Source organism: Ovis aries, chromosome 10 (assembly GCF_016772045.2).
Source record: "Ovis aries strain OAR_USU_Benz2616 breed Rambouillet chromosome 10, ARS-UI_Ramb_v3.0, whole genome shotgun sequence".
NCBI lineage: Eukaryota > Metazoa > Chordata > Mammalia > Artiodactyla > Bovidae > Ovis > Ovis aries.
The window spans coordinates 28,220,152-28,244,227 of NC_056063.1; the positions used below are offsets into that span (position 1 = coordinate 28,220,152).

At 41.4% G+C, this 24,076-nt stretch overlaps 1 protein-coding gene across 14 annotated transcripts in view; it reads left to right on the forward strand.

Annotated features, from left to right (window-relative positions):
* Nucleotides 1-24,076, forward strand: part of STARD13 (StAR related lipid transfer domain containing 13) — a 573,794-nt gene that overhangs the window by 474,148 nt on the left and 75,570 nt on the right. The window contains exon 1 of one of the 14 annotated variants that reach the window (XM_042254791.2): nucleotides 133-23,913. The exons of 10 other annotated variants lie outside the window; for them this stretch is intronic. In XM_042254791.2, the coding sequence (XP_042110725.1) occupies nucleotides 23,802-23,913 (112 nt within the window). In that variant the 5' untranslated portion in view covers nucleotides 133-23,801. Of the gene's footprint in view, nucleotides 1-132; nucleotides 23,914-24,076 lie in introns of those variants that run through there. 3 more of the 14 variants (XM_060394455.1, XM_042254793.2, XM_042254794.2) reach the window with 3 other exon arrangements.

Genomic DNA, 24,076 nt, shown 5'->3' on the forward strand with positions numbered 1-24,076 from the left:
TAGCTACAGAGCCAGATTGGAAGGAGAGGATTTATAGGAAATCCAGCTGTGAGTTTTCGGGGTTTTTTTTCCTCTTAGAGCTGGAGGCGGGGCCAAAACCAACCTCAAACCAGGCACACCATTGATCAGGCTAGAATGATGTGGAACACAGTCTCACAGACAACAGCTAAGCACAGGGGAAATATTAGCTGGCAGAGATAACAAGAGGAAACACTCAGTGACAGACGCACCATCTGTCAGTTTCGGAGAAGCAATTTTCAAGAAGGCAGAAAATGAAGAAGAGAGTGGTTTTGTTTCAAAGGTACAGCACAGCCTTAAGGACGTTTTAAACAAAGTGAGCCTGTATTTCATAGAAGAGGTCCTGGCGGTGGGTAAGACAGCGGTTACTTCCTAGCTGTACTGGGAGTTTTTGTTATTGATACATAAAGTTTTCTTTGTAGTATACTTGATATCTAAAAGGACAATCTTTTAACAAGAACTTGATTTAAAATGAAAATCAGTGTCTCATTTTGATTATTCACTTTAAAGACATTGGAAAGTTACAGGAAGATACTTATTTACTCTATTTAACCTCAGAGAATTGCTTTTATCTCAGATAGACTAGAGATATTGATATCAGAACTGTCTTATTTTTTTTGAACTATGGGCTAAATTACCGGAATCGTTCCTTAAAGGTAATTTAGTGAGAAAGTACCCATCTCTCAGATTTAAGAGGCTGACAGAAAATGCTGTCTATTGGATCTTTACTTCCCTGGGATCAGTTGCATAAATAGTCATAAATGTGATCTAAACTTCTACGTGCCTTTCCTAGTAACGTTATTGTGTTGATGTAGTTTTTAAAGGAGGCTGCTTCTTAATCTTCTTTATAAGCTGCTATGTGAAACAGTCCTGCTGTGTGTGTTTAATACATTTTCAAAAGTGTTAGTTTTAGAACAAAGTTGGACTTGTGCTGTTTGTGTTGTTGTATGTTATATCTAAGTAGTCTGCATTTGATGTCACATGTCATACGTTTTGTTACGCTGAGATTTGTGTAGTTCCGAACAGGTCAACAGCAGTGCTTTGGAATCATAAGCTTACATGAGCAATAGCAAGAAGTTTTGAGGCGGATCACAGGAGCCCCTGTATTAGAAAAAGGCAGTTCTCTTACAGTTCACACAGGCAAAAGGGGCTTGTTTTGCCTCAGCGTTAGCCAACTGTCTAGTCCAAACCAGAAGTGGAAGCACTGGCTGTAAACTCGCAAAACCACTCAGTGTTATGGCCCAATATGGATGTCAGAACTTTGTAGCATGTGTGGGAACATGGCTGCAGTCCAACGTCTGGAATCATTTATCTTCTGGGAGAGACCAGAAGACAACTGCTTCATGCATTTTACAGAAATCCTTGCTGATTGATTTCATTTACATAGGGCAAGCACAGTGACTGATGGTGGGGCGACCACAAGTGGGGGAGAAGTATTGATCTATTTCTGCTTTTCCTGACATCCTGATCTCATTAGTGTCCCGGCACCTTTGAATGAGATTGTGCCATTACGAGCAACCATATGGTTTCTACAGGGGCCTTTCCACCCGTTTCATAATAAATGCCACATTGATGTCTTTTCTCATTGCGGGGAGTCAGAAACTGAAAGCTGAACATTTGTCTTGCTGTCTTTTCAGAAGTCTAACCTATTTCCTATTAGATTTGAAGAGTAAGAGAAAGAAAATACCAGTAGACACAGTTCTCCTTAGGCTCATCGCAGCTTAGGCAGTGACATTTTAGAGATGTGTGCAAGACAGTCTTTCTGAAATTCTGGAACATACTCTTCGTGATGCATAGACTCGTATCCGTGTGTGAGGATATCAGCTTTGCCAGCCAATATTTTCCGGAGAGCTAAGTTCACATGCGCTGACATATGCTGATTTGTGACAGGGTAGCATCCAGATCTTTTTCTAACTTGTGAAAGAATATTTGCCAGTTTCTAACAATACTCATGTCAGACTGGGTGAAGACATTTTTAATTTATTGCAAGGACCAAGGTAACAGTCAGAAGTCTTGGATTTCAGCCACTACTCTTATGCTGCCTACTTCGGTGATCTTAAGAAAGATAGCTAACCTTTTAAGAAATCTGTTTCACTGCTTAAAAATACAGTGAATATTTCTAGCCATCTCTGATTTCCAGAGACACTTTAAATGTCAGCAAGATATTAATAATGTGTCTTGCTCTATTACTTTTTAGTATATATGTCATTTATGAAGTTGCCTCTGTTTCCTTAGGCTGAAAAAGCTGAAAAATTCTGGGTCACTGGAAAGAAGATTCTGTAATTTTATACAGTAGTACTTTTGTTTGCAACAGCCTACTCTTGAAGGTACTTGTACTGATCTTTTTTCTTTTGGAATTATCCTTTGATTTTCTCATTACAGTTTCTGGCATTGTGAAATTCCAGGCATTCTCCCAAATAGGTTGAAGTTGTAGAAGTTGGGTTAAGATTGGTGCAATGCTGCTTTGGTCTAGTATAGTTAAATATATATAATTTTTAAAATTCCTGATACAAGGAAATGAATGATAGTGCAAACTAGGTTACCTAATATTTTCTAACATATATATGTTAGAAACATATATATATGTGTGTTTATATATATGTGTATGTGTGTATATATATGTCTGTGTATGTATATATGTGTGTGTGTATATATATATGTTTATATATATATTCTTTACCATCTGAGCCACCATTTATATGCATATAAAGAATCTACATATGTGTTTATATATATGTGTATGTGTGTATATATATGTCTGTGTATGTATATATGTGTGCGTGTATATATATGTTTATATATATATATTCTTTACCATCTGAGCCACCATTTATATGCATATAAATTCTAGTATTTATAAATTCTATATGCATTTATATGCACATATATTCTAGTATTCTAGCCTAGAGAATTCTGTGGCAGAGGAGCCCGGCAGGCTACAGCCCATGGGGTCACAAAGAGTTGAACACAACTTAGCAACTAAACAACAACATATAAAATATTAAAAAATAGGAACCCTTGGTGTGTTTTCATTTTAAGCCATTTTATTTGAAGTGATAAATATGAGAGCAAGTTAGGATAGTGCAAATGGCATCAGAAGTCAGACCTGCCAATCTCAACCGCCAATACCACCACACTCCAAACAAAACCATCCTTCTGGGTACTCTTCCTATAAGTGGCTGGTAATCAAATAATGTCTGTGGAATGAATGAACAAGTCAATCTTTTGGTATCTTTCTGAAGATATTATCTCATTCATGGTATACTATCATCACACATCCTTCAGGATGGTGTCTGAGTACCCATCTGTGGGTACTCATTACAGTGTGATAGCATATAGACTGTTTTAGTCTGGTATCTGTCATCACCTTGATGAAAGTGAAAGAGGAGAGCGAAAAAGTTGGCTTAAAGCTCAACATTCAGAAAACAAAGGTCATGGCATCCAGTCCCATCACTTCATGGGAAATAGATGGGGAAACAGTAGAAACAGTGTCAGACTTTATTTTGGGGGGCTCCAAAATCACTGCAGATGGTGATTGCAGCCATGAAATTAAAAGACGCTTACTCCTTGGAAGAAAATTTATGACCAACCTAGAGAGCATATTCAAAAGGAGAGACATTACTTTGCCGACTAAGGTCCATCTAGTCAAGGCTATGGTTTTCCCTGTGATCATGTATGGATGTGAGAGTTGGACTGTGAAGAAGGCTGAGTGCTGAAGAATTGATGCTTTTGAACTGTGGTGTTGGAGAAGACTCTTGAGAGTCCCTTGGACTGCAAGGAGATCCAACCAGTCTATTCTGAAGGAGATCAACCCTGGGATTTCTTTGGAAGGAATGATGCTAAAGCTGAAGCTCCGGTACTTTGGCCACCTCATGAGAAGAGTTGACTCATTGGAAAAGACTCTGATGCTGGGAGGGATTGGGGGCAGGAGGAGAAGGGGACGTCAGAGGATGAGATGGCTGGATGGCATCACTGACTCGATGGACGTGAGTTCGAGTGAACTCCGGGAGATGGTGATGGACAGGGAGGCCTGGCGTGCTGCAATTCATGGGGTCGCAAAGAGTCGGACACGACTGAGCGACTGAACTGAACTGAACTGTCATCACCAGTAGACAAACCATTAACCGAGTTAGTCCTACCTGAATCTTACTAATTGCACTTAGCTAACTAAAAAACAGGGCTTTCCAGGGAGCGTAGTGGTAAAAAAATCTGCCTGCCAATACAGGAGATGCAAGACATGTGAGTTCCATCCCTGGGTCAGGAAGATCCAGTGGAGCAGAAAATGGCAACCCACTCCAGTATTCTTGCCTGGAAAATTCCATAGACAAAGGAGCCTGGTGGGCTATGGTCTGTGGGGTCTCAAAGAGTCAGACAAGACTAAGCACACAGCACATAACTAAAAATTAAAGTTATCAATCAATTTTCTCTATTGGGAGAGAGCCTTGATTTATCTGTGACTAGATATATTTTAAAAAGAAAATATACTCATCTTTTTGAGAAGCAGTTTGGCTGCATTTATCAAGACCCTCTTACCCAGTAAATCCCCTTCTAGGAAATTAACCTAAGGAAGTGGTTTAAAAAAAAACACACACACACACACAGTAGCTAAAGCTTTCCAAAGACAGCATGATATTATTCATAAATAATATGAAAAATGGCAAATAAATTGACACTAGCATTATCTTAATAATCATAATAAAGTTTTTAATGATCCACAGGCTACCTGATCAATTATATATAATTGTATTGACTTCAATACTACCTTTTTTAGACTCTTTGCAAAGAACCAGGAATATACTTGAAGCCTTCAAATTTACAACTTCTTACCAGGCTTATAATTTTACTCCTCTCCCTTGTTTCTTTAATTTAAAAATTGTTGAAAATAAGGTAACCTCTGAGGCCAAAGTTTTAAAACTCTATAAAGAAACAATAATCTTACTATCAGGAGAGGCCTAAAAGGCCTGTCTTATCTATTTTTATTAAGAAGTAGACTATCACTGAGAGAGATGGAAATTCTAACTGATTTAACTTTTTCCTTGAACTGAAGTTAAAAAACAGTGAAAAAGGGAAAACTTGAATCTACATGTTAAATGACTATGAAGAAAACTATGTAAATTGTGGAAGCCTTTTATAATCCCTCATTTAATCTCCTTTTACATGGAATGACTGGCAGAAGTAAAGCCATTTTATCATAATAGTTTCTGCAAGTTATATCAGGATAAACCACAGGAATACAGGAAATAATCTCCTCTCAAATCAGGGCCCTGTAGTCAGTTGAACCCTGAACTGACTTAGAAGTTTTACAGCTTCAGCAATAAACTGATTGGGGGCCTCACTGCTGAGATCTACTGTCCATCCCTCACCTCTTTGTTCAAGAGGGAGGGTTTTCTATTTTCACTTCTTGGGATAATTCTTGAAATGGACCCCCACTCATGATGCCCTTCCCTGAAGCTCTTGGTAAAGAGGCTGGAGCAAAGAACTGATGGGCAGGACATTTCCCCAGCGGGCCTGGCCGCCTTGTCTTAAAAAGGGCAGAAAAGCGTGTGCCTTCTTTAAAGACATTTCTAAATGGTCCTGTTGGGCATACTGCCCACCAAGTAAAGCAATCCCTGCTTCAGAGCACTCCCTGTGTAAACAGTGAAGGAATGCCAACTTCAAAAATGAATACAAACCCAGTTGATAAACAGGCTAATAAATCCCCACATGGGCCGCAACCAAGCCCAGGAGTAAACGTCAGAGCATCAGGTCAGGGCTGGAGGGAGCAGGGAAAAGTGGAGCCCTGGGGGCTCATCCTGGAGGAAATCTGAATCTTCATAATCAGGAAAGCTCCCTGAAGTGGCCTCCTTCTTAGTTAAGCTGTGAGAGTGAAGAGAAGCGCCTTCCCAGGATAGTTTTGTGTGGTAGCCTACAACCTGGTGCCTTCCCAGGATAGTTTGGTGTGGTAGCCTACAACCACAGTGGCAGTTTACACGTTGATGGCAGCTTTTGCATGCCAAGTGAAGGTGGTCAGTTTTGTAGCCTGAGTCGAGCCAGGCTGGTTGTCTGAGCTAGAGGCGCGTGAGAGAGCCAGCTGCTGAAATCCCCAGGGCAGGAAGTTCTGACAGAATACCAAGGAAGGGCGTGAGTGCAGCCAGCAAACCAGAGGGGAGGGAGTTAGTTCAAGGCAGTAGTGCCCTTCCCCTTCAGCATCTGCACAGGAGCCTCTGGGAGGCCCATTACTCTACAGTCTGCAAAAGGCAGCTTGACACTGTCTGAATTACTGCTTGTGGGTCTAGAATTTAAGCTCATTCTACTGCCTCAGAGAAGATTATGCTCTAAAAGCTTCTTAGAATTACTGGTTCTGTACTCGCTGCAAGAGAACAATGATTTAGAACAATCTCCTGAGAACCACTGTTCTTTCCACATGTGCTTATTATCCTGCACACTGGACCATTTGTACTGGGCCTGACCAGGGAGCCACTGTACACATTATGAGCAGGTCTGGGGAGGAGAAACCCAGCATGCACAAGAGATACCTTTGAATTAACCATAAATTATTCCATGAAAAGAACCCTTATGTAACATGGAGGCATTCTGTCTGCTGTTCTTTGGGTCTTGCAAGTACTTGAATAAAACCACAAGATGGTTAAACAACAATAGTGGGTGCTCAGTTTAAATAAAAGCAGTTTATTTTCAGCAGAGTGTTGAACTCCAAACTAAGTGACTTCTCCATGCCAGGCATTACAGCAGAGAGGAACAAGATATGCATAGCTTTAGAGTTTACTACCAAAGTCTCCGACTCCGTGTTGGTTTAAGCTCTAATTTTATTTTTCTTTTCAGTCACCCTGACATTCACTGATTTGGTGTTGGTATATTACTTCTGTAAAGGATCTAAATGCCTGTCTTACTTCATTTCTCTTGTTTCGAAATCCATAGCTAGTAACATTGCATATTGCATTTCAACAAACATTTATTGATCATCGACTAAGTGTGAGGAGCTCTGAGAAGCAGACAGACCTGTAACGCCTGCTCAGGGATGTTATAGTCCCATCTTTGGGGCAAATATGGACACAGTTCAAGGGAGAATGACTTTATACTAATTAGAGGCATAAGGAGATACACTATGGAACACACATTTAAATCAGCTGGAAGAATCGGAGAGCTCCATGGACAATATGACATTTGAGCACAGCCAGGAAACACCAAGAGATGTTAATTTAGGGCAAAATAGAAAACAGACATTCAGAGATAAAAGAATATATGTCAAAAAACATGAAGACTTTATTTTTAATATTTATCTTTACTTTTTTAAGTATTTATGTTTATTTGGCTGCGCTGGGTCTTTGCTGCGGCACATGAACTCTCAGCTGTGTCATGTGGGATCTAGTTCTCTGACCAGGGATCAAACCCAGGGCCCCTACACTGGGAGTGCTGAGTCCTAGCCACTGGACCTTCAGGGAGGTCCCAAAACATGAACACTTTAAAGTGTTGTATGTGTTCAAGAATAGACACAGCATGACTAGACTTCGGGGGTGTAAGGAGACAGCTGCATCACGAAATGGGGCTGAAAAGGCAATTGGGGTTAGAGCTTTGAAGGCTTTTAGATATTATTTCCCAAGTCACACATTCTGAAGGAGATCAGCCTTGGGATTTCTTTGGAAGGAATGATGCTAAAGCTGAAGCTCCAGTACTTTGGCCACTTCACGTGAAGAGTTGACTCACTGGAAAAGACTCTGATGCTGGGAGGGATTGGGGGCAGGAGGAGAAGGGGACAACCGAGGATGAGATGGCTGGATGGCATCACCGACTTGATTTACATGAGTCTGAGTGAACTCCAGGAGTTGGTGATGGACAGGGAGGCCTGGCATGCTACGATTCATGGGGTCGCAAAGAGTCGGACACGACTGAGCGACTGAACTGAACTGAACTGAAGTCACACGTGGTTACTGACAATCTATGAGGAGGCTGATTTTTAGTGCAAGTGTTTGTTGCTCAGTCATGTCTAAGTCTTTGTGACTCCATGGGCTATAGCCCGCCAGGTTCCTCTATCCATGGAATTTTCCAGGGGACCTTCCTGACCCAAGGATCAAACTCCTGCATTGCAGGCAGATTCTTTACCAGGTGATTTTTAACTTGTAATTTGGGAGGAATGTTCTGATAAAAGGGTAGATTGGAGAGGAAGTGATGATACCATGTATAGGTCCATCCACGGCCCATATCCCTCCATTCCATCAACTAATATTAATTAGGGACCTGTCGTGCGTCAGGCCCAATTTTAGGCTATGGAGACACATCAATGAGCAAAATAGCAGAACAACATTTCCTGCCTCCATGGAGCTTATGTTCTAATGGAGAAGACATACAGGGAACAACGTTAACATTTATCTTAGTGGCAGTTAATAAGGAAAATGAGTACAACGGGGCAAGATGGTATGAATGTGAGCAAGAGGGATTAAGTTTTGTGAAAAGGTGGCTGGGGAAAGTCTCTTTGAAGAAGGGACTCTAATGAAGATGCAAAGGAAGGAGAATGGAAGAGAGTATATGTGGATTCTTAGGGAAGGGTATGTCAAATGAGGAAGCAGAAAAGGCCAAGGCTCTGGTGCAGGTGAGTCTGGGGTGCTCAAGAGATGACGGTCTAGTTGAGCCAGTCCTGGACAAAAGAAAGAGGAGGGAAAGAGGGAGATATTTCAACAAAAGCATCCCTCTGTGACTGGTAGGTTTGGCTAATAAGGAAAAGGTCAAAGAGGGCTTGGGAGAGGGGGAGCATGGGTTCACACCAAATGACTCAGGTCCAAGTATTTGGTGTTAAGACAGTTTTGTAGGGTGGTCTGGATGACCTCATCAAAGGAAGAAGTGAAATTAGCCATGAGTGAGTAAGTAGCATGGGATGAGGGCTGGGAACTGGTCATCGGCTGCAAAGTTTGATCTAGCTGTTGAGAGGAATAGAAAAAGAACTCTATAGCATGTGAATATAAGGACTGATGAACAGTGTTTTTAGCTTATCTGTGGCTTGTTTATCTGTTCGGCAAACACATATTAGCACTTACTGTGTTACTAGCGCTGTACTGAATGCTGAACATATGGAAGAGGAGTGTGCTTACTGACAGAGAGGACAGAACATTTCTAGATATACAGAATTTATTCCTTTATTAGAGTGGAGGGGACTTTCCTGGTAGCTCAGTTGATAAAGAATCTGCCTGCAATACAGGAGACCCAGGTTCAATCTCTGGGTCAGGAAGATCCCCTGGAGAAGGAAAAAGCAACCCACTCCAGTATTCTTGCCTCGGAAATCCCATACAGAGTAGCCTGGCAGGCTACAGTCCATGGGGTCTCAAGAGTCGGACATGACTTAGCTACTAAACCACCATTAGATTGGAGAGAATGAGATAACATAATATTTAACTTCTCACAATAAGCCCACTCACAATACAGACAACTTTTACTGGGCTGATTCTTAAGAGGTCCATGTTAAAACAAAAACAAAAAATATTCTCTTCCCTCTTGTATAGAGTTGATTCAGTTAGAACCAAATAGTTGTAATTTTCAACAATTGTGTGTGTGTGTGTGTGCACTCAGCCATGTCTGATTCTTTGCAACCCCATAGACTTTAACCCTCCAGGCTCTTCTGTCCATGGAATTCTCCAGGCAAGAACACTGGAGTGGATTGCCATTTCCTCCTCCAGGGGATCTTCCTGACGCAGGGATCGAACTCACATCTCTTGTGACTCCTGCCTCAGCAGGAAGATTCTTTACCAGCTGTGCCCTGCTTAAATCTGTCTGTAAAGCTGAGTTTCCAATCAGCATGCTTTGAGGTGCGTCTCATGGATGTGCTGCTGCTGCTGCTGCTAAGTCGCTTCAGTCGTATCTGACTCTGTGCGACCCCATAGATGGCAGCCCACCAGGCTCCCCCGTCCCTGGGATTCTCCAGACAAGAACACTGGAGTGGGTTGCCATGTGTGCTCTCAATGGGTCTAGGGATGCTGAAGATACTAATCCCCTCAGCCTTTGGGCTGGCTGAGCAGGGCCTGGGGTAGCCAAAGACTCCATCTGGCTCCAGCAGCCTGGTCATTTACCCCAGGGTGTGGTAAAAATGCAGCGTAGGCCAGGTTGAGAAGAAAAGGTTGGGAAGCATGTGATCAGAGATGGCCCTCCAATATGCCGGATCTTTACCCCATGTTTCCACGCATAGTGGCTTCACACTCTCGAATGTACACGCCTGTTAATAACAAGATTTTGAGCGGTATTCTCTGTGTAGCTATCTGTAATTTCTGTTTTTAGGGTGGTTTTTTTTGTTTGTTTTTGTTTTGGGCTGTACCACTCAGCTTGTGGAATCTTAGTTCCCTGACCAGGGATTGAACTCAAGCCCATAGCAGTGAAAGCACAGAGTCCTAACCACTGGACTGCCAGGGAGCTCCCTGAATTTTCTACAAAAAATACATGTTCCACTGTTATTAATTATCTCAAGTCATAAAGGCCAAAGATCATTAACAGTTAGATACAGCTTCATTTCAAACAATCTTCTAGAGAATTTTAATTATTCCAGTTGACTCCTTGTCAGGTCTGAACATATTTTCATTTTTTTTACTTTGTAGATGTGATTGCTGTAGTCCCAGTACTGGAGGGAGGGAAATTTCAGCTTTGTCACTTTCTGGTTGACTTCTTATGCTAGTAATTAATATCATCTTTTCTCCATACTTTCTCTGCAAGAATCTTTTAAAGTGACTTCTCCATTCTATGAAGCTTAGTTTGATTAAAAGTAAGCAATGTTAGCTTCCCTTGTAGCTCAGTTGGGAAAGTAAGCTTCCCTTGTAGCTCAATTGGGAAAGAATCTCCCTGCAATGCAGGAGACCTGGGTTAGATTCCTGGGTCAGGAAGATCCCCTGGAGAAGGAAAGGGCAACCCACTCCAGTATTCTTGCCTGGAAAACCTCGTGGACAGAGGAGCCTGGCAGGCTACAGTACATGGGGTCGCAATAGTCAGACACAACTTACCATCTAAACAACCACCACCGAGCAGTGTATTCCACACATTTTCTCAGTCAGGTACATGTGTGCTGCCGTGCATCATGACACTTGGCAGTACTGAAAATGTGCGTGGACATATGATGACCAGCGCCCCCCGTCTCTACTCTGTGACTCTCACCCTCCCTCAGAATCCACTGGCAGACTTGCAGCTTAAGTGGGGGAGTGTGTGTGTGTGCTCAGTTGCTCAGTCATGTCCAACTCTCTGCGACTCCAGGGACTATAGCCTGCCAGGCTCCTCTGTCCGTGGAATTTTCCAGGCAAGAATACTGGAGTGGATTGCCATTTCCTAGTCTAGGGGATCTTCCCAACCTACTTGCAGGGGATCAATCCTGCATCTCCTGCTTGGCAGGCGGATTCTTTACAACTGCACCACCTGGGAAGCCTAATGCCTTGTATCAAATCCTGATATTGAATCCTGGCATAAAATTTTCTTAAACTATCAAAAAATACTTAAATATTTAAAATAGACAAAAATGGAAATTTCTGATATATTCATCTGCATCCCATTTTGGAGACCATTTCCCTCATGCCCTGTAAATAGTCATTGCCCCTCTCCTTAACCTAGTGACACAAGCAGTTAGCTATTATATGGTTTTCATCTGCCAACCACAGTACAGATACAAGCTCATTTCATCCTCACAGCCATCCTTTGAGGCAAGACTACTATCTCCATTTTACAGAGAAAACAGAGGTTCAGAAAGGTTCATTAATGTGTCCAAGGTGGCATTGGCTGTAAGAAATGGACAGATTTGAAACGTAAGATTTTTGCCATCTTAATTACTTCCTTCCTTCTCTTAGGGCTAAGGTAATTTGCCATCTTGCGTCTAAAAAACTTAGTCCCAAAAAATAAAAGAATCTGGAGTTCTCAAGACACTCTTTGGGATAATCCTGATACGGGTGCTGTATGTCTGTTCTCACCTTAAATTGTAGCAGCATTATGCCGGGTTTGTATCCATGCCACAAGCCTGGTTGCTATGGCGTCCTTCATAGTAGGAAAATATTTGTCAGCTCCAGGTGGCTGGAACACCAGACAGGCTTGCTGATAGTTCAGTGAATAGGAATAATGATTTGGCGAGTTACGGGGTAGTAAGCAGAGAGAAAAACAAAAACTCCAGGGACTCTGATGAAATAGGCCAAGGATTTTCACACTATGTTTCCACCACTACACAACTTCAAGTTCAGTCAGCTGGGTTAGAGAGAGACTAAATCTGCAAAGATGAAATTGGAGGCTACTGAAATAACATTCTTGCTGTGAGTTCATATAATGCCTTAGAATAAAATGTGTTGTCCCAGTAAAATTAAGTTGCCATATCCAAAGTAGTGGCCGCATTAGACACTTTAATTGTTGTTCATTGACTTAAATCATCTCCTAAGTCATGATTTAGTCTCCTTGAACATGATTATCTCCAGATAATGTTCTCTTCCAGTAAGAAGGGAAGAACAAAGGAAAATAAATAAAACACAATTTACTCAAATCCCATAAAAGTTCTTGCACAAGAAGTGAAGAAGCATGGGAAAATACGAGTTCTTTTATAAAAACAAGTTTTTCCTTGAAGTCACTACAAGATTGCAGTTCACATAACATATTGGTATGTGTATATGTTTTTACAAGAGGGGGCTGTGTCACCAGAAAAATGTGACTAAGTCTCTACGGTCATTTTTTAATGACTAACAGTATATATCATATCCTTTTTTTTTTTTTTTTAAAGGCAGTTTATAATTCATTTCTCAGTTTTTTAAAAGTCCATTTTCACTTTCTCTGAAGAAGCCTGTGTCTGGGAATTGAGAACCATTTTTCTTTTCATCTTAATCCTTAACTATTTTAAATTTGTCCTGTATTCTGCCCCAAACTAACACACCATTATAAGTTTGAGAAGTTTTATACTAACAAACATACAATTTATAATTTGTAATAAAGCAGTAGCATTCTGAATCCTTAACATGATGTTTAAGCACCTTCAAACCTAAAAATAAATGCTCATTAACCTATTTTATGTACTCTTCCCATAAAAGCATCTACATTTACAAGATACATATATCGGAGCAGGGAGTGGTTCTTGTGTGTTAAGATTCAGTCAAAACACTTTTTTAAAGTGAAAAAAGTTAGTCTCCTTCGTAAACTGGATTTCGTAGCAGAATATTCCCAAAATGAAATACTAACTAGCCCTCCATATTTAAATTAAGATTTATTTACAAAAGTTCATTTAGCATACAATTCCCTGGTGGCTCAGAGGTTAAAGCGTCTGCCTCCAGTGCTGGAGACCCAGGTTCGATCCCTGGGTCGGGAAGATCCCCTGGAGAAGGAAATGGCAATCCACTCCAGTATTCTTGCCTGGAGAATCCCATGGACGGAGAAGTCTAGTAGGTTACAGTCCACGGGGTCACAAAGAGTCGGACACGACTGAGCGACTTCACCTTACCTAACCCTTACCTTTTTAAGGTAATAGCATTGTTTTTGAGCAATCTTAACTGTTTTTAAAAAGTGAAGTATATTTATGGTTCACAAGTCATCTGATTTTTATTTTTTTTATTTATCAGGTTATTAGGCATGGGCTGTGTTCATTGCCCCATTCCTGTGGCTTTTCTACTGAGTTGAGTCTATTGAATATAAGTCCAAACTGAGGCAAGAAGGGACAGGAAAAAAGTATTTCTGTGCTCTTGCTTCTACCTAGGAAGAATTCTTTCTTTCTTTTTCCCTATATGAGTGAAAAGAAGCTCCAACAATCCCTGAGATCTCTGGGATAATTCTGGACTAGTAACTAATTGAAAAAAAAAAAAAACAAAACATGAAAACCTCGACTTTAAAGGAACTTGTTTTTGCCTCAGCCCTGAGAGGCAGGGGAAAAAAGCATCCCTCTCACACTTAGTTAGCAGTGCTATAAGGAATTCTGACTGGCTTGATAATCACCATGGAGCCGCAGAGTACTTGGCTGGTAGATAGCTAAATTTAATTAATAGTACAGATTGTCAAATAAACCTCCTCATTTATTTTACAGCTCTGTTTACTTTCTCTGTTCTGCCCCCTCAAATTAGGGTCTTCTTCTTCTCTTAGTCTCCTTGTTTGCCCCTTGCCTGGCTAGAACACCGCAGCAGGACACTTGGAGCAGTGAGGCACCCGGAAGAGTGCCTCAGGCTTCAGGCTGTAAGGGTTTGAATCCCGGCCCTGTCCCCGGCTGTGAGCACACTTTCCTGCTGCTGGTCCCCAAGGTGGCGATGGTGATGTCTGCCTCAGAGTCTCAGGAGGGTGAAGGTCACACCCGAAAACCCTGCTTCTGTGCTTCCTCTGGGTGTATGTCCTGTAAAAATGCTACCAGTGTGATGCCCTCATCGTTTCTGCTCCTCACCTTTCCCTAAGCTCCTGGAGACTTCAGTCTGCCAGGAACCCTAATGTCTCTACCTAGAACCTTCCGAAGAAAGTCAAAACCTTGAGAAAAATATTGCCTGACGCATCAGCTTTCTCCTCCTTCTTATCGCTCACAGTCCTCACTGTCATCAGTTTAAGTGCCATCACCTCTGTTTTTGCACCTCAGCTTCTCTGTTGCAGTGATGACATATGCATGGCTATTCAGGTATGAATAAATAAATGGAGAAATTATGTGAGTGATTTTTTTTTCTTTCATTTGATTGCTTTTTTAAATTTATAATTTAAACCCTGCCTTTTTTCAAAAAGATTTGAAAGCTTTTCTGTTGGTATCACTTATTCCCATTTAGTTATGACTGAGGACTAAAATTGGAGCAGAACCTGTGGTTTGCCTTATAGTGCTTCCACTGTGTGGCCTTAACACTTTATTTAATCTCTCTGAGCATTAGTTTCTTCCTGTGTAAGATAGGGATGACAGTACCACTGTAGAGGTTGTTGTGAGGATGAAATGAACCATTGTATTGAGAGCATAAAGCATTTAGCATCAATGCCTGGCACATAGTATCAACAATAATCATGCAGATACCTTGTAACACAATATTCAAGCATCGTAAGAGAGAATTAAAACCAGAATCAATTGGATGCTGTGGACCCTATAAACCTTCCTCGAACAATTTATATCAGGGAGAACATTCATGAATATGCATTTTGAACACTATAATATTCTAGTGACAATATTTATTTCAAAGAATGCAAACTCCAATAACAAGTAAGGACAATTATGATGAACAAGTTAATGAATAATGGAAGCAAAGTTACCAATATACTGTGTTAGCCTGTAAGTAGCTTATTCTCTGTTTAGTAAATACTCCAAATATGGCAAATGTTTCAGTTCAGTTCAGTTCAGTTCAGTCGCTCAGTCGTGTCCGACTCTTTGCAACCCCATGAATCGCAGCACACCAGGCCTCCCTGTCCATCACCAACTCCCGGAGTTCACTCAGACTCACATCCATCGAGTCAGTGATGCCATCCAGCCATCTCATCCTCTGTCGTCCCCTTCTCCTCCTGCCCCCAATCCCTCCCAGCATCAGAGTCTTTTCCAAAGAGTCAACTCTTTGCATGAGGGGGCCAAAGTACTGGAGTTTCAACTTTAGCATCATTCCTTCCAAAGAAATCCCAGGGTTGATCTTCAGAATGGACTGGTTGGATCTCCTTGCAGTCCAAGGGACTCTCAAGAGTCTTCTCCAACACCACAGTTCAAAAGCATCAATTCTTCGATGCTCAGGTTTCTTCACAGTCCAACTCTCACATCCATACATGACCACTGGAAAACCATAGCCTTGACTAGATGGACCTTTGTTGGCAAAGTAGTCTCTGCTTTTGAATATGCTCTCTAGGTTGGTCGTAACTTTGCTTCCAAGGAGTAAGCGTCTTTAAATTTCATGGCTGCAGTCACCATCTACAGTGATTTTGGAGCCCCAAAAAATAAAGTCTGGCAAATGTTTATCTCCAGTCAAACTACAAAATGCCTAAAAGCCTTCACAGGCTCTAGAATTTTTTTTTCTTTTATGGCCTTTCTAATAATAACTATTTAGTAAGTTGCCCAAGCATGTTTTACTGTATAGCACTATGTGCCTGATATGGTGTCAGGTGTGGTGGGAATGGCTGAGAAGTCAGAGACTCCAGTCCACATATTCCTGTAACTCCATTTCAGAGACAGCAGTTCGGGGCCGCATGCACCCAGGGCCAGATTGCCTGGAGGATTTGCAATCTGAGTGCAGTATGAGGTCATTTACCCAGACATTTTAATAACTGTCTTATAATAATTGACTGCTTTTAAAAATGCATCTCCCTCCAGTCAGAATCCTGTCTGTCTTCTTGTCTCTATTAGAATTGAATGACAAAACAGAGAGAGATCAAAACGGTTCATTTAGGGATAAAATTGAAAAAAAAGAAACCAGTTGGGGTTAATGTCTAGGACAAAGACGCAGCCACAGAGGCTATGGTTTCTCTGGATGCTTTGCTTGCTGTGTCAGAGACCACAGTATGAAATCACACAGACGTTTGGATTAGAGCTCATCAACAATGGTTTCCTAGCAACAAAGTGTTAAACCAACCCTAACTTTCCTACAGCTTTCCTATGTGGGTTTTCTTGAATTCAGGTAGCAGGGGTGTGGGTAGAGTCTACAGTCATGTCACCTGAACGTACGGATGCTTTATCTTCTCTGGAGTCCTGTGACACTGTACCAAGGAGACATTGATTTCAGATACTGTCAGCATAACATTTCATCTTATAGCATTTTAGAGCCCTAAAAGGGGCCTCATTTTTTTGGTGAGAAGATTGGATCAGGGAGGTCACAGTGTTGTGCCCAAGGTCACACAACTAGCTGGTTGGTTTGATCATTTTATTTGGCATCTCTTGACTCTCTTTCGGAGCAAAAACTTATTCCATAAAAGTCTTTGATTCCTACAGGCTCTCTCTCTCTCCTTTTTCTAATTTCCTGAATATATACATTTTTTTTCCAAAAAATTTAAGAGGAAATTTTTATAAACCTCCTGGTAACAACAACAAGATAAGCTATGACTAAGCAAATAGTTTTTTAAAATTAAATTCAAGGCCTTCAGAATTACTTAGCTTACCATCTAATACCATCTATTAATCAGTGGTGGGCCAATCATTAAAGCTTCCTAAAGAAAAATACACTTAAAAAGTTGAAAATCATGTATATAGTTTAAGGAAAAAAACATGGCTTCGTTTTAGTAACTATTTAAGTCATAAGTTATTAAATATACCTTGTAAATTGTTTACAAAATTCCAAAGTGTTTTTGAGTATAATAATTCATTGAAGTGACACAGTTTTTTGCATGTTTGTTTTGAATGCTTGGATTTTTCTTCTAAAACAGTATGTTGTTTATGTTGGGCACATGGAAAAATGAGAGCAGTATTACATCTGCATCCTCCATTTTTGGTCTATCATGGCAATGCTAAGAGCTGCAGGCCTAAAAACACTTGGGGTTTTGTTTTCATGCCTATCTCAGTAAATCTTTAAAATATTTGTTAAATAAAACAAGCTCAAGGCAAAATGAAGGCCAAACAGGGCATTCATTAGCCACAAAGAACTTTAGCCAAATATTTACTCATGGGTTAATGTGAACTTACTGGGTGATCATAGGGTACCTTGTACAGTGAGAAGCTTGTTTTATCCTGGAGGGAGTTGGGCAGCTAAATTTTAAAATAACATAAATCTAGAGTTAGATTTGGAATCATCATTTTCGCAGTAGTAGTTAAAGTGATTTAGAGTGGGTGGAAGTTGAAAGAGAGGTGAAGCTTAAGGTGGTCATTTTAGTCGATGAAATCCAGAATACTACCTAGGACAGGGCAGACAGGGAGCAAAGGGCACAGAAAGCCGTTCTGAGGATGGGAGAAGAACTGAACCAAGCAAGAAAAAATTGTGCTTAGAAAGATAAAGTTGAGAACAGTGTCAAAATTTATGACTTGGGAAGTAGCTATGAACTAGATACTATCCATAATACTGGCACCAATACATAGGAAAGACAACAGGGCCTTGCTTTGTTAGAAGGAGGCTTGTATGCAGCAGCCAAGCCATAAAGTACCAGTGTGCTGAAATACTAGTGCTGGGCTCGCCATCTAGGTGCCAGCCAGAGGGTAGCTTATTGCTGTAGTTCCCTCCTTTCTCATTCCTCCCTCTGCCCCTTGCCTCATTTTTTTTTATAACTAAAGATCAGTTATATCTAGAGAACTCCCTCCCAGTCCAGTGGTTAAGGCTCTGTACTTTCACTGTAAGGTGCATGAGTTTGAGCCCCAGTTGGGGAACTAAGATCCTAAAAGCCTTGTGGCCAAAAAAAGAGAAAAAAAATTAGCTATATTTAGTCATTAAATACTAGTGTTAGATGAGAAAAGCCACTTTGGAGATTCCAACCAAATCGTAAATGTACCTGCTATCTTGTGAATATACTAAGGAATTTTTAAAATCTTGATATGTTTCTCTTCCTTATGAATGTTATTCCTGATGTTAATTCCTAAACAATAAAAAGGAAGGAAACGAAACATTTTTGAATGATAAAAAAATGTAAAAGTGTTAGTCACTCAGTTGTGTCCGACTCTTGGGGATCCCATGGACTGTAGCCCACCAGGCTCCTCTGGCCATGGAATTCTCCAGACAAGAATACTGGAGTGGGTCGCCATTCCCTTCTCCAGGGGATCTTCCTGACCCAGGGATCAAACACAGGTCCCCTGCATTGCAAGCAGATTCTTTACCATCTGAGCCACCAGGGAAGAAGCCCCTTTGAATGACAAAAAAAGAAACATAAATACAAGATGTTGGCACCTCCTTGACAGGCCCTACATGTCTGTCCCAGGATCCAGTCACAGTTAGTTTGAAAAGGAAACACCAAAGGTCACTTCACAGTCTTAAACCTAGAAATCAAGTTGAGCCTGAAAATAATTACAAATATGTAAGGGATCTGTAGGTTTTGTTATTAAGGCAAAAGTATCTTAACCACGCATCATTCTCACGGACTAGTCTGATGGGGGGCAAGAAGTTTCTTCATGGTGAGAACATGAAGCCAGGAAACCTTCCCACAGTCAGCATCCTCTCATTAAAGTCTTGATAACCCCAAATTGCTTTTTAAATGCCTCGTAGTCTGCAGTGAAATAAATCTGTTCAGTCAACGGAGATTGGGTTTATTTTCAGGGATGGCGGGAGGTGGGTACGTCAAGGAGAAGGGACTGAACTGAATCCTTTTCACAAGAAATTATTTCACAATCTGTCTTAGTGTGTGGTGCATATTGAAAGTTGGGTGCTTTCCATGAAAGCAAAAATGGACATAAAAGATGAAAGAGTTTCCTAGTGATATTTAGAGTGAAGTTGATTATGTGCATGTAGGAGCAAAGCACGCCAGAAATTTTTCTCAGAATTAACCTTCTGCTGTGCATTTTTATTTTTCATGTGTATGCTCTTATGACTCATCCAACTTTCATTATTCCACTCAATGAACACTGGCCAGATACCTGCTCTTTTCCAGGTACAAGGGGATAATCTTTTACAATCCTGGGGGGATTCAGCGTCAGATAAGGTTGCAGTTCCTATCCTCAAAGTGTTACAGTCTCAGCCAACTAAAAGTATGTTTGCCTTGAGGACAAGATACTCTGCTCCTGATGCAGGCCAACCGTGGCTCTCTTGACGCAGCATCAAGCTTCCGAGGTCTCCCGGGCACTGGCACTTCCACTGGTGGGTGGAGGACAGGGCAAGGTAAATCACGTGGCAGGTCTACCCCGTGCCTTCGCACAGACCTCCTTCACCACCTCCAAGGGGGGCCGGGAGTCACCTTCCACCCATGTGTTTCTTAAATACTTAGCTTATCTCTGCTGTAATGTAATTTTTGAATTCTTAATTTAAAAAATTTACCATAGTGAAAATATCCTCTTAGTGAAAAGCTGACCTGGAAAGCTAAGACTCTTACTACATCCAATTTATATTAACGACAAATAGGGAGGTTAGTCTCAGTGAAACAGATGCCCTTCCAATAACTTATTTTTGAGTAGGTCTCAGATTTGCACCATCAGACTTTTCATGAATGTGAGATTGATGAATTTGCTTTTTATTTCTTCTACCCTCCATCCTTCCTGAAGCTGCAAATTAGCAGCAAAGTGGAGAATGGAATCAGGACCCTAGAGGTAAATCAAGTAGTAAAAATGCACAACTCAGGCCATTACTATAATGATGACCGTTTGTCTTCTAAGAAATCCAGAGTCGGCTGTGCTCGGCAGCTCACTCTAATATGGACGGAGAGGGACTCCTCTGCCCTCTGTCTGCCTTCCAGTTCTTCTCATCTCAATCCCCCAGTTTGAGGCAGTTACAGAAGAGGAAGTTCAGCCGCAAGTTGAAAGGATAGGAAGTGACTCATAGTTCCCCCAGGGGTCAGGTGAGTGGGTAGTGAGGGAAGGCTGGGAGAGAGAATTCCTGATTAGAAAAGTAGCCCAGATGGGAGAGTGGCCAGGGCTGGAATTTCAGAAATGACAGTGACATCAGCATTCAGGAGCCTCCCCCACTTTCCCAGATGAGCATCTCCAAGCACTGCTGTGAGTCGTTTCCCATTTATTTTCACAGCATGATTGGAGACAAGGAGGTGTCAATATGAAGCCTGAAAAGAATGATTGCAAATCCTGGGAGCAGAGTTTCATAGGATGTTTCTGGCAGAATTTATTCTTAATGTAGTGCAGTCTGGGTTTTACTAACAGAAACCGTTATGCCAAAGAGAATTTTAAAACCTAGAACTCGTGAACCTAAGAGGTATGGATTTGTTCTTGTTTTTGCTTTTTGTTGTTGTCTTGGGACCATTAACTTCAAATTTGCTGATACCATTAGTGCGTTATGAAGTAAGTGACAGTTATGGAACATGTAATTAACAATATGCTGTTTAGACTATAAATAGAAACCACGCTTGACAGAGAAGAGAAGCACAGAATTTAAAGCAGTTATGAACATGAGTACCTACAGGACACATAAGGGTATTTTTTTACCAAGAAGGAGGAAGTCTTTTAGAAACATCATCTTTGCTACTTGTAGTCAACTGCGGAATGTTTTAAAACTATACTTAAGTTCTTTAAGGGCATGTAAGAAAGATTTGAAAGTTTCAAAGAAAAGATTAACCATTGGAATTTTAACGTAATTCCTGAGCGCTTCCTTGACGAGGAGAGAGTTCTGTTTGCTACTAAAACACTCTGTTGGAAATGTGAGTAAGTGGAACATACTTCACCTTACATTTTTAGTTCTGTTTAAGAGTTTGATTCATGAGAAAATGTGTGGTTCTTTCTGTTCCCAAGGTAATCCTCTCTCCTGGTGACAGTACTTTGAGGCTGTGGTGCAAATCCATGGTGTTCCTTTTTTTCTTTTTTTTTTTTAAATATGAATGAAAACAGTAGGGAAGGAAGTGTGGAGGTTTGGAATCTTTGCTGCTGCTTCACAGGTCACAGGGGAGCAGTGAGATTCTTCCTCTCTGTCAGAGGCCAGAAGCATGGGGAAGACTATCATTTACTCCTTGCTCTAAGTTTCTTTGAGCCTCTGTGCTGGAAGCTTCCTCGGTTTGTAACGCAAACGTTCATCAAGCCCCTTTGGGGGGCCGGGCACTGTAGTGGCACGGGATACACAAAGACCATGCCTGTGGAGGGAAACAGAAAAGCAGAATAAACCGGAAATTCCAGTGCCAGGGTAAGTACTCAGCCAGAGGTGCACAGAGGGTGCCAAGCAGAGACGACCAGGAGACCCTTACTTACTTGAGTGGCAGGCAGCGGGTGGTCAAGAAGGACTTGGCAGAGAAGGTAAAACTAGAGCTGAGAATTAAAGAAATAGACGGGAAAGGAAGAATAAGGCTTGGCTAGTCAGATCAAGTGGGAGAAAGTCCTTCTAGATTTAGGGAAAGTACCTACCAGGAGCAGAATACGAGAGTGCCCGGAGGTGGCAGTTTCAGGGAGTTGATTGTACCGCTGGCATCCAGGCAGTGTGCCCAGTTGAGACACAGGAGGACACACCAGGTCCTTCACAAGGTCGTTGCACTCAAGAATCGTACGCTGTCCTCAGAAGTTTGCATTTTACTTTGGAAGGATTTATGAATCCTGAAGGATTTTATGCAGTAGAGTGAAGGATCAAATTTGGGTTCCATCTCTGAAGTTATCCTTGAAGGATGTTTGCGTTCCTGAACAAAATGCACAGATTGCCTTCAGAACACAAGCTCTTCTACTCTTTTATAGAAATGTATTTAAGACGTCTTTGTTTTCAAACCAGCATCTTATACTGCTGAGCAGAAATTCTGCCTCCGTCCTGTGATCTAAGCTCAACTAACCGTCGGCTGCCCAATGCTTGTGTGACTCGCAGTTCATTCTAGTCAGATCTCTGGGTCCAGCAATGTCATCCTGTCTCAAATGGAGTTGGAATTCGCCCAAATTCCACAGTTTCTAGTGTTCAAGGAAACCATTATTTTAAAATAATGATAAATCATCTCTCTAAATGTGAAATTCTCTTCTAAATTTATATCTAAGTCCCTTCAGGGCCCCAGAAAGTCCGTGATGGTGCATCTTGGAGCATTGGTCTTCTTAAAATTCAAGGGAAAGCTTTTTGCAGTCCTGTCCTCTCTATGGGTGGAAATGGCAAATAATTCATGGAAGACATCTGTTTATTTTCTTCTGCCATGTGAGTATGTCAGTGGAAAAATGTGAAAAGTACTCATTTCAGTTGATAATAATAGCTCCAACTTTAAGTGCCTGCTCTTTGTCAATTTACATAATTCATTTTGTCCAACAAATGTAAACACAGAGTAAAGTCCAAAGCCTTGTGCCAGGGACCAGAACTGTAGCTGTACATAAAATGCCCTTCCTTGTTATGGAGTTTCTCTCATTTGCTTCCAGCTACTCTGAAGTGTGTATGTAACGTCACGCCCATAATGAAGTTTGTTCAGAGACCCTCTGCAGGGAGCATATATTCTGTGCTGCTCTCTACTGCTGCACTCGGGTTGGAGATGGGGTGTCAATCTCAACTTGCTGTCTTCTTTCCCATATCTGTTCCTGCCTTTACTTTATTCATTAAAAAGAATTTCATTGTTTTCCCCTTGGCTACCTTCCTGTCTCTAGAATTGAACAAGGGCTAGCAGTCATCACCACCATCATCAATCAATCAATCAATGTCCATATATGAGCTTGTTATTCTGTTAGTTATTAACAGTAGCCATAACAGCCACCAATCTATACTGAGTCCCTACCGTTTACAAATTCACTTGTCTCAGACTTTAAGTCTACAAAGAAATGGAAGTCACAGCTCCATATAACAAGTCAAATAACAATTCAGGATAGCTAGAGATCATGCAAGGGTAGAGAGCATAAGTGCTGTAAGGGTGTAGAGAAGGCTTCCTGGAGGAGGTGTCCAACAAGCCACATTTTCAAGGAAGGAAAAGCTTTAACCAAACAGGAGAAAGGGGAGTGTCTTCCAGGCAGACCCAACTAAATCGATTGCCCAAAAGAAGGTGACCTCAGTATATCACACATTTTTCCTCTGTTCCTGAGAACCAAAATAGTCACCGCTGGGTGTAGTTATGCTTCAACAGAGGAGATTACTCCATTTCTCTACTCTAGCGTGGTTACATTTCAAGAGAGGCATTGTTTCACTCTGACTGAAAGCATGCACACTTCCCTAGCAGTGCCGTCATGGAATGAGTGGATGATTCCCTTGGAGGAAGGACTAGGGAAGCCTCAGGGAGCTGGCTGTTTGCCAGGACATATCCAGGGGGATTTTGGGTGGTTCAGACAGAACTAGGCTCAGATCTGCTCCTGAGGAGACCCAAGTCTTTTTGCTCATCACCAGAACTGCCCTCTTTCTCTAGAAGGTCATCTGGAAGACCTAAGCTGCATGAGATCTCATGTCATTGATTTGTTATTGATTAAGATTGGACTGACATTCAACCCATCCTCAGCTCCAGCAACAGTAGCAGCAGACTTCTCAAATGGAATGAAACAGGAAGGTATGACAACCCAGCATGTGCCCCTCAGCCTGCTTCAGTCAAATCAGGAAAGGAGAAAGCAAGAGAGCTTTTTACAGGGGCCAGAGGTACCTTCACCAAAGACCTTTGACCAGCAGTATCTGGAGGTCATTTACTATGAATAAATAAAAGGAGCAACAGTCCA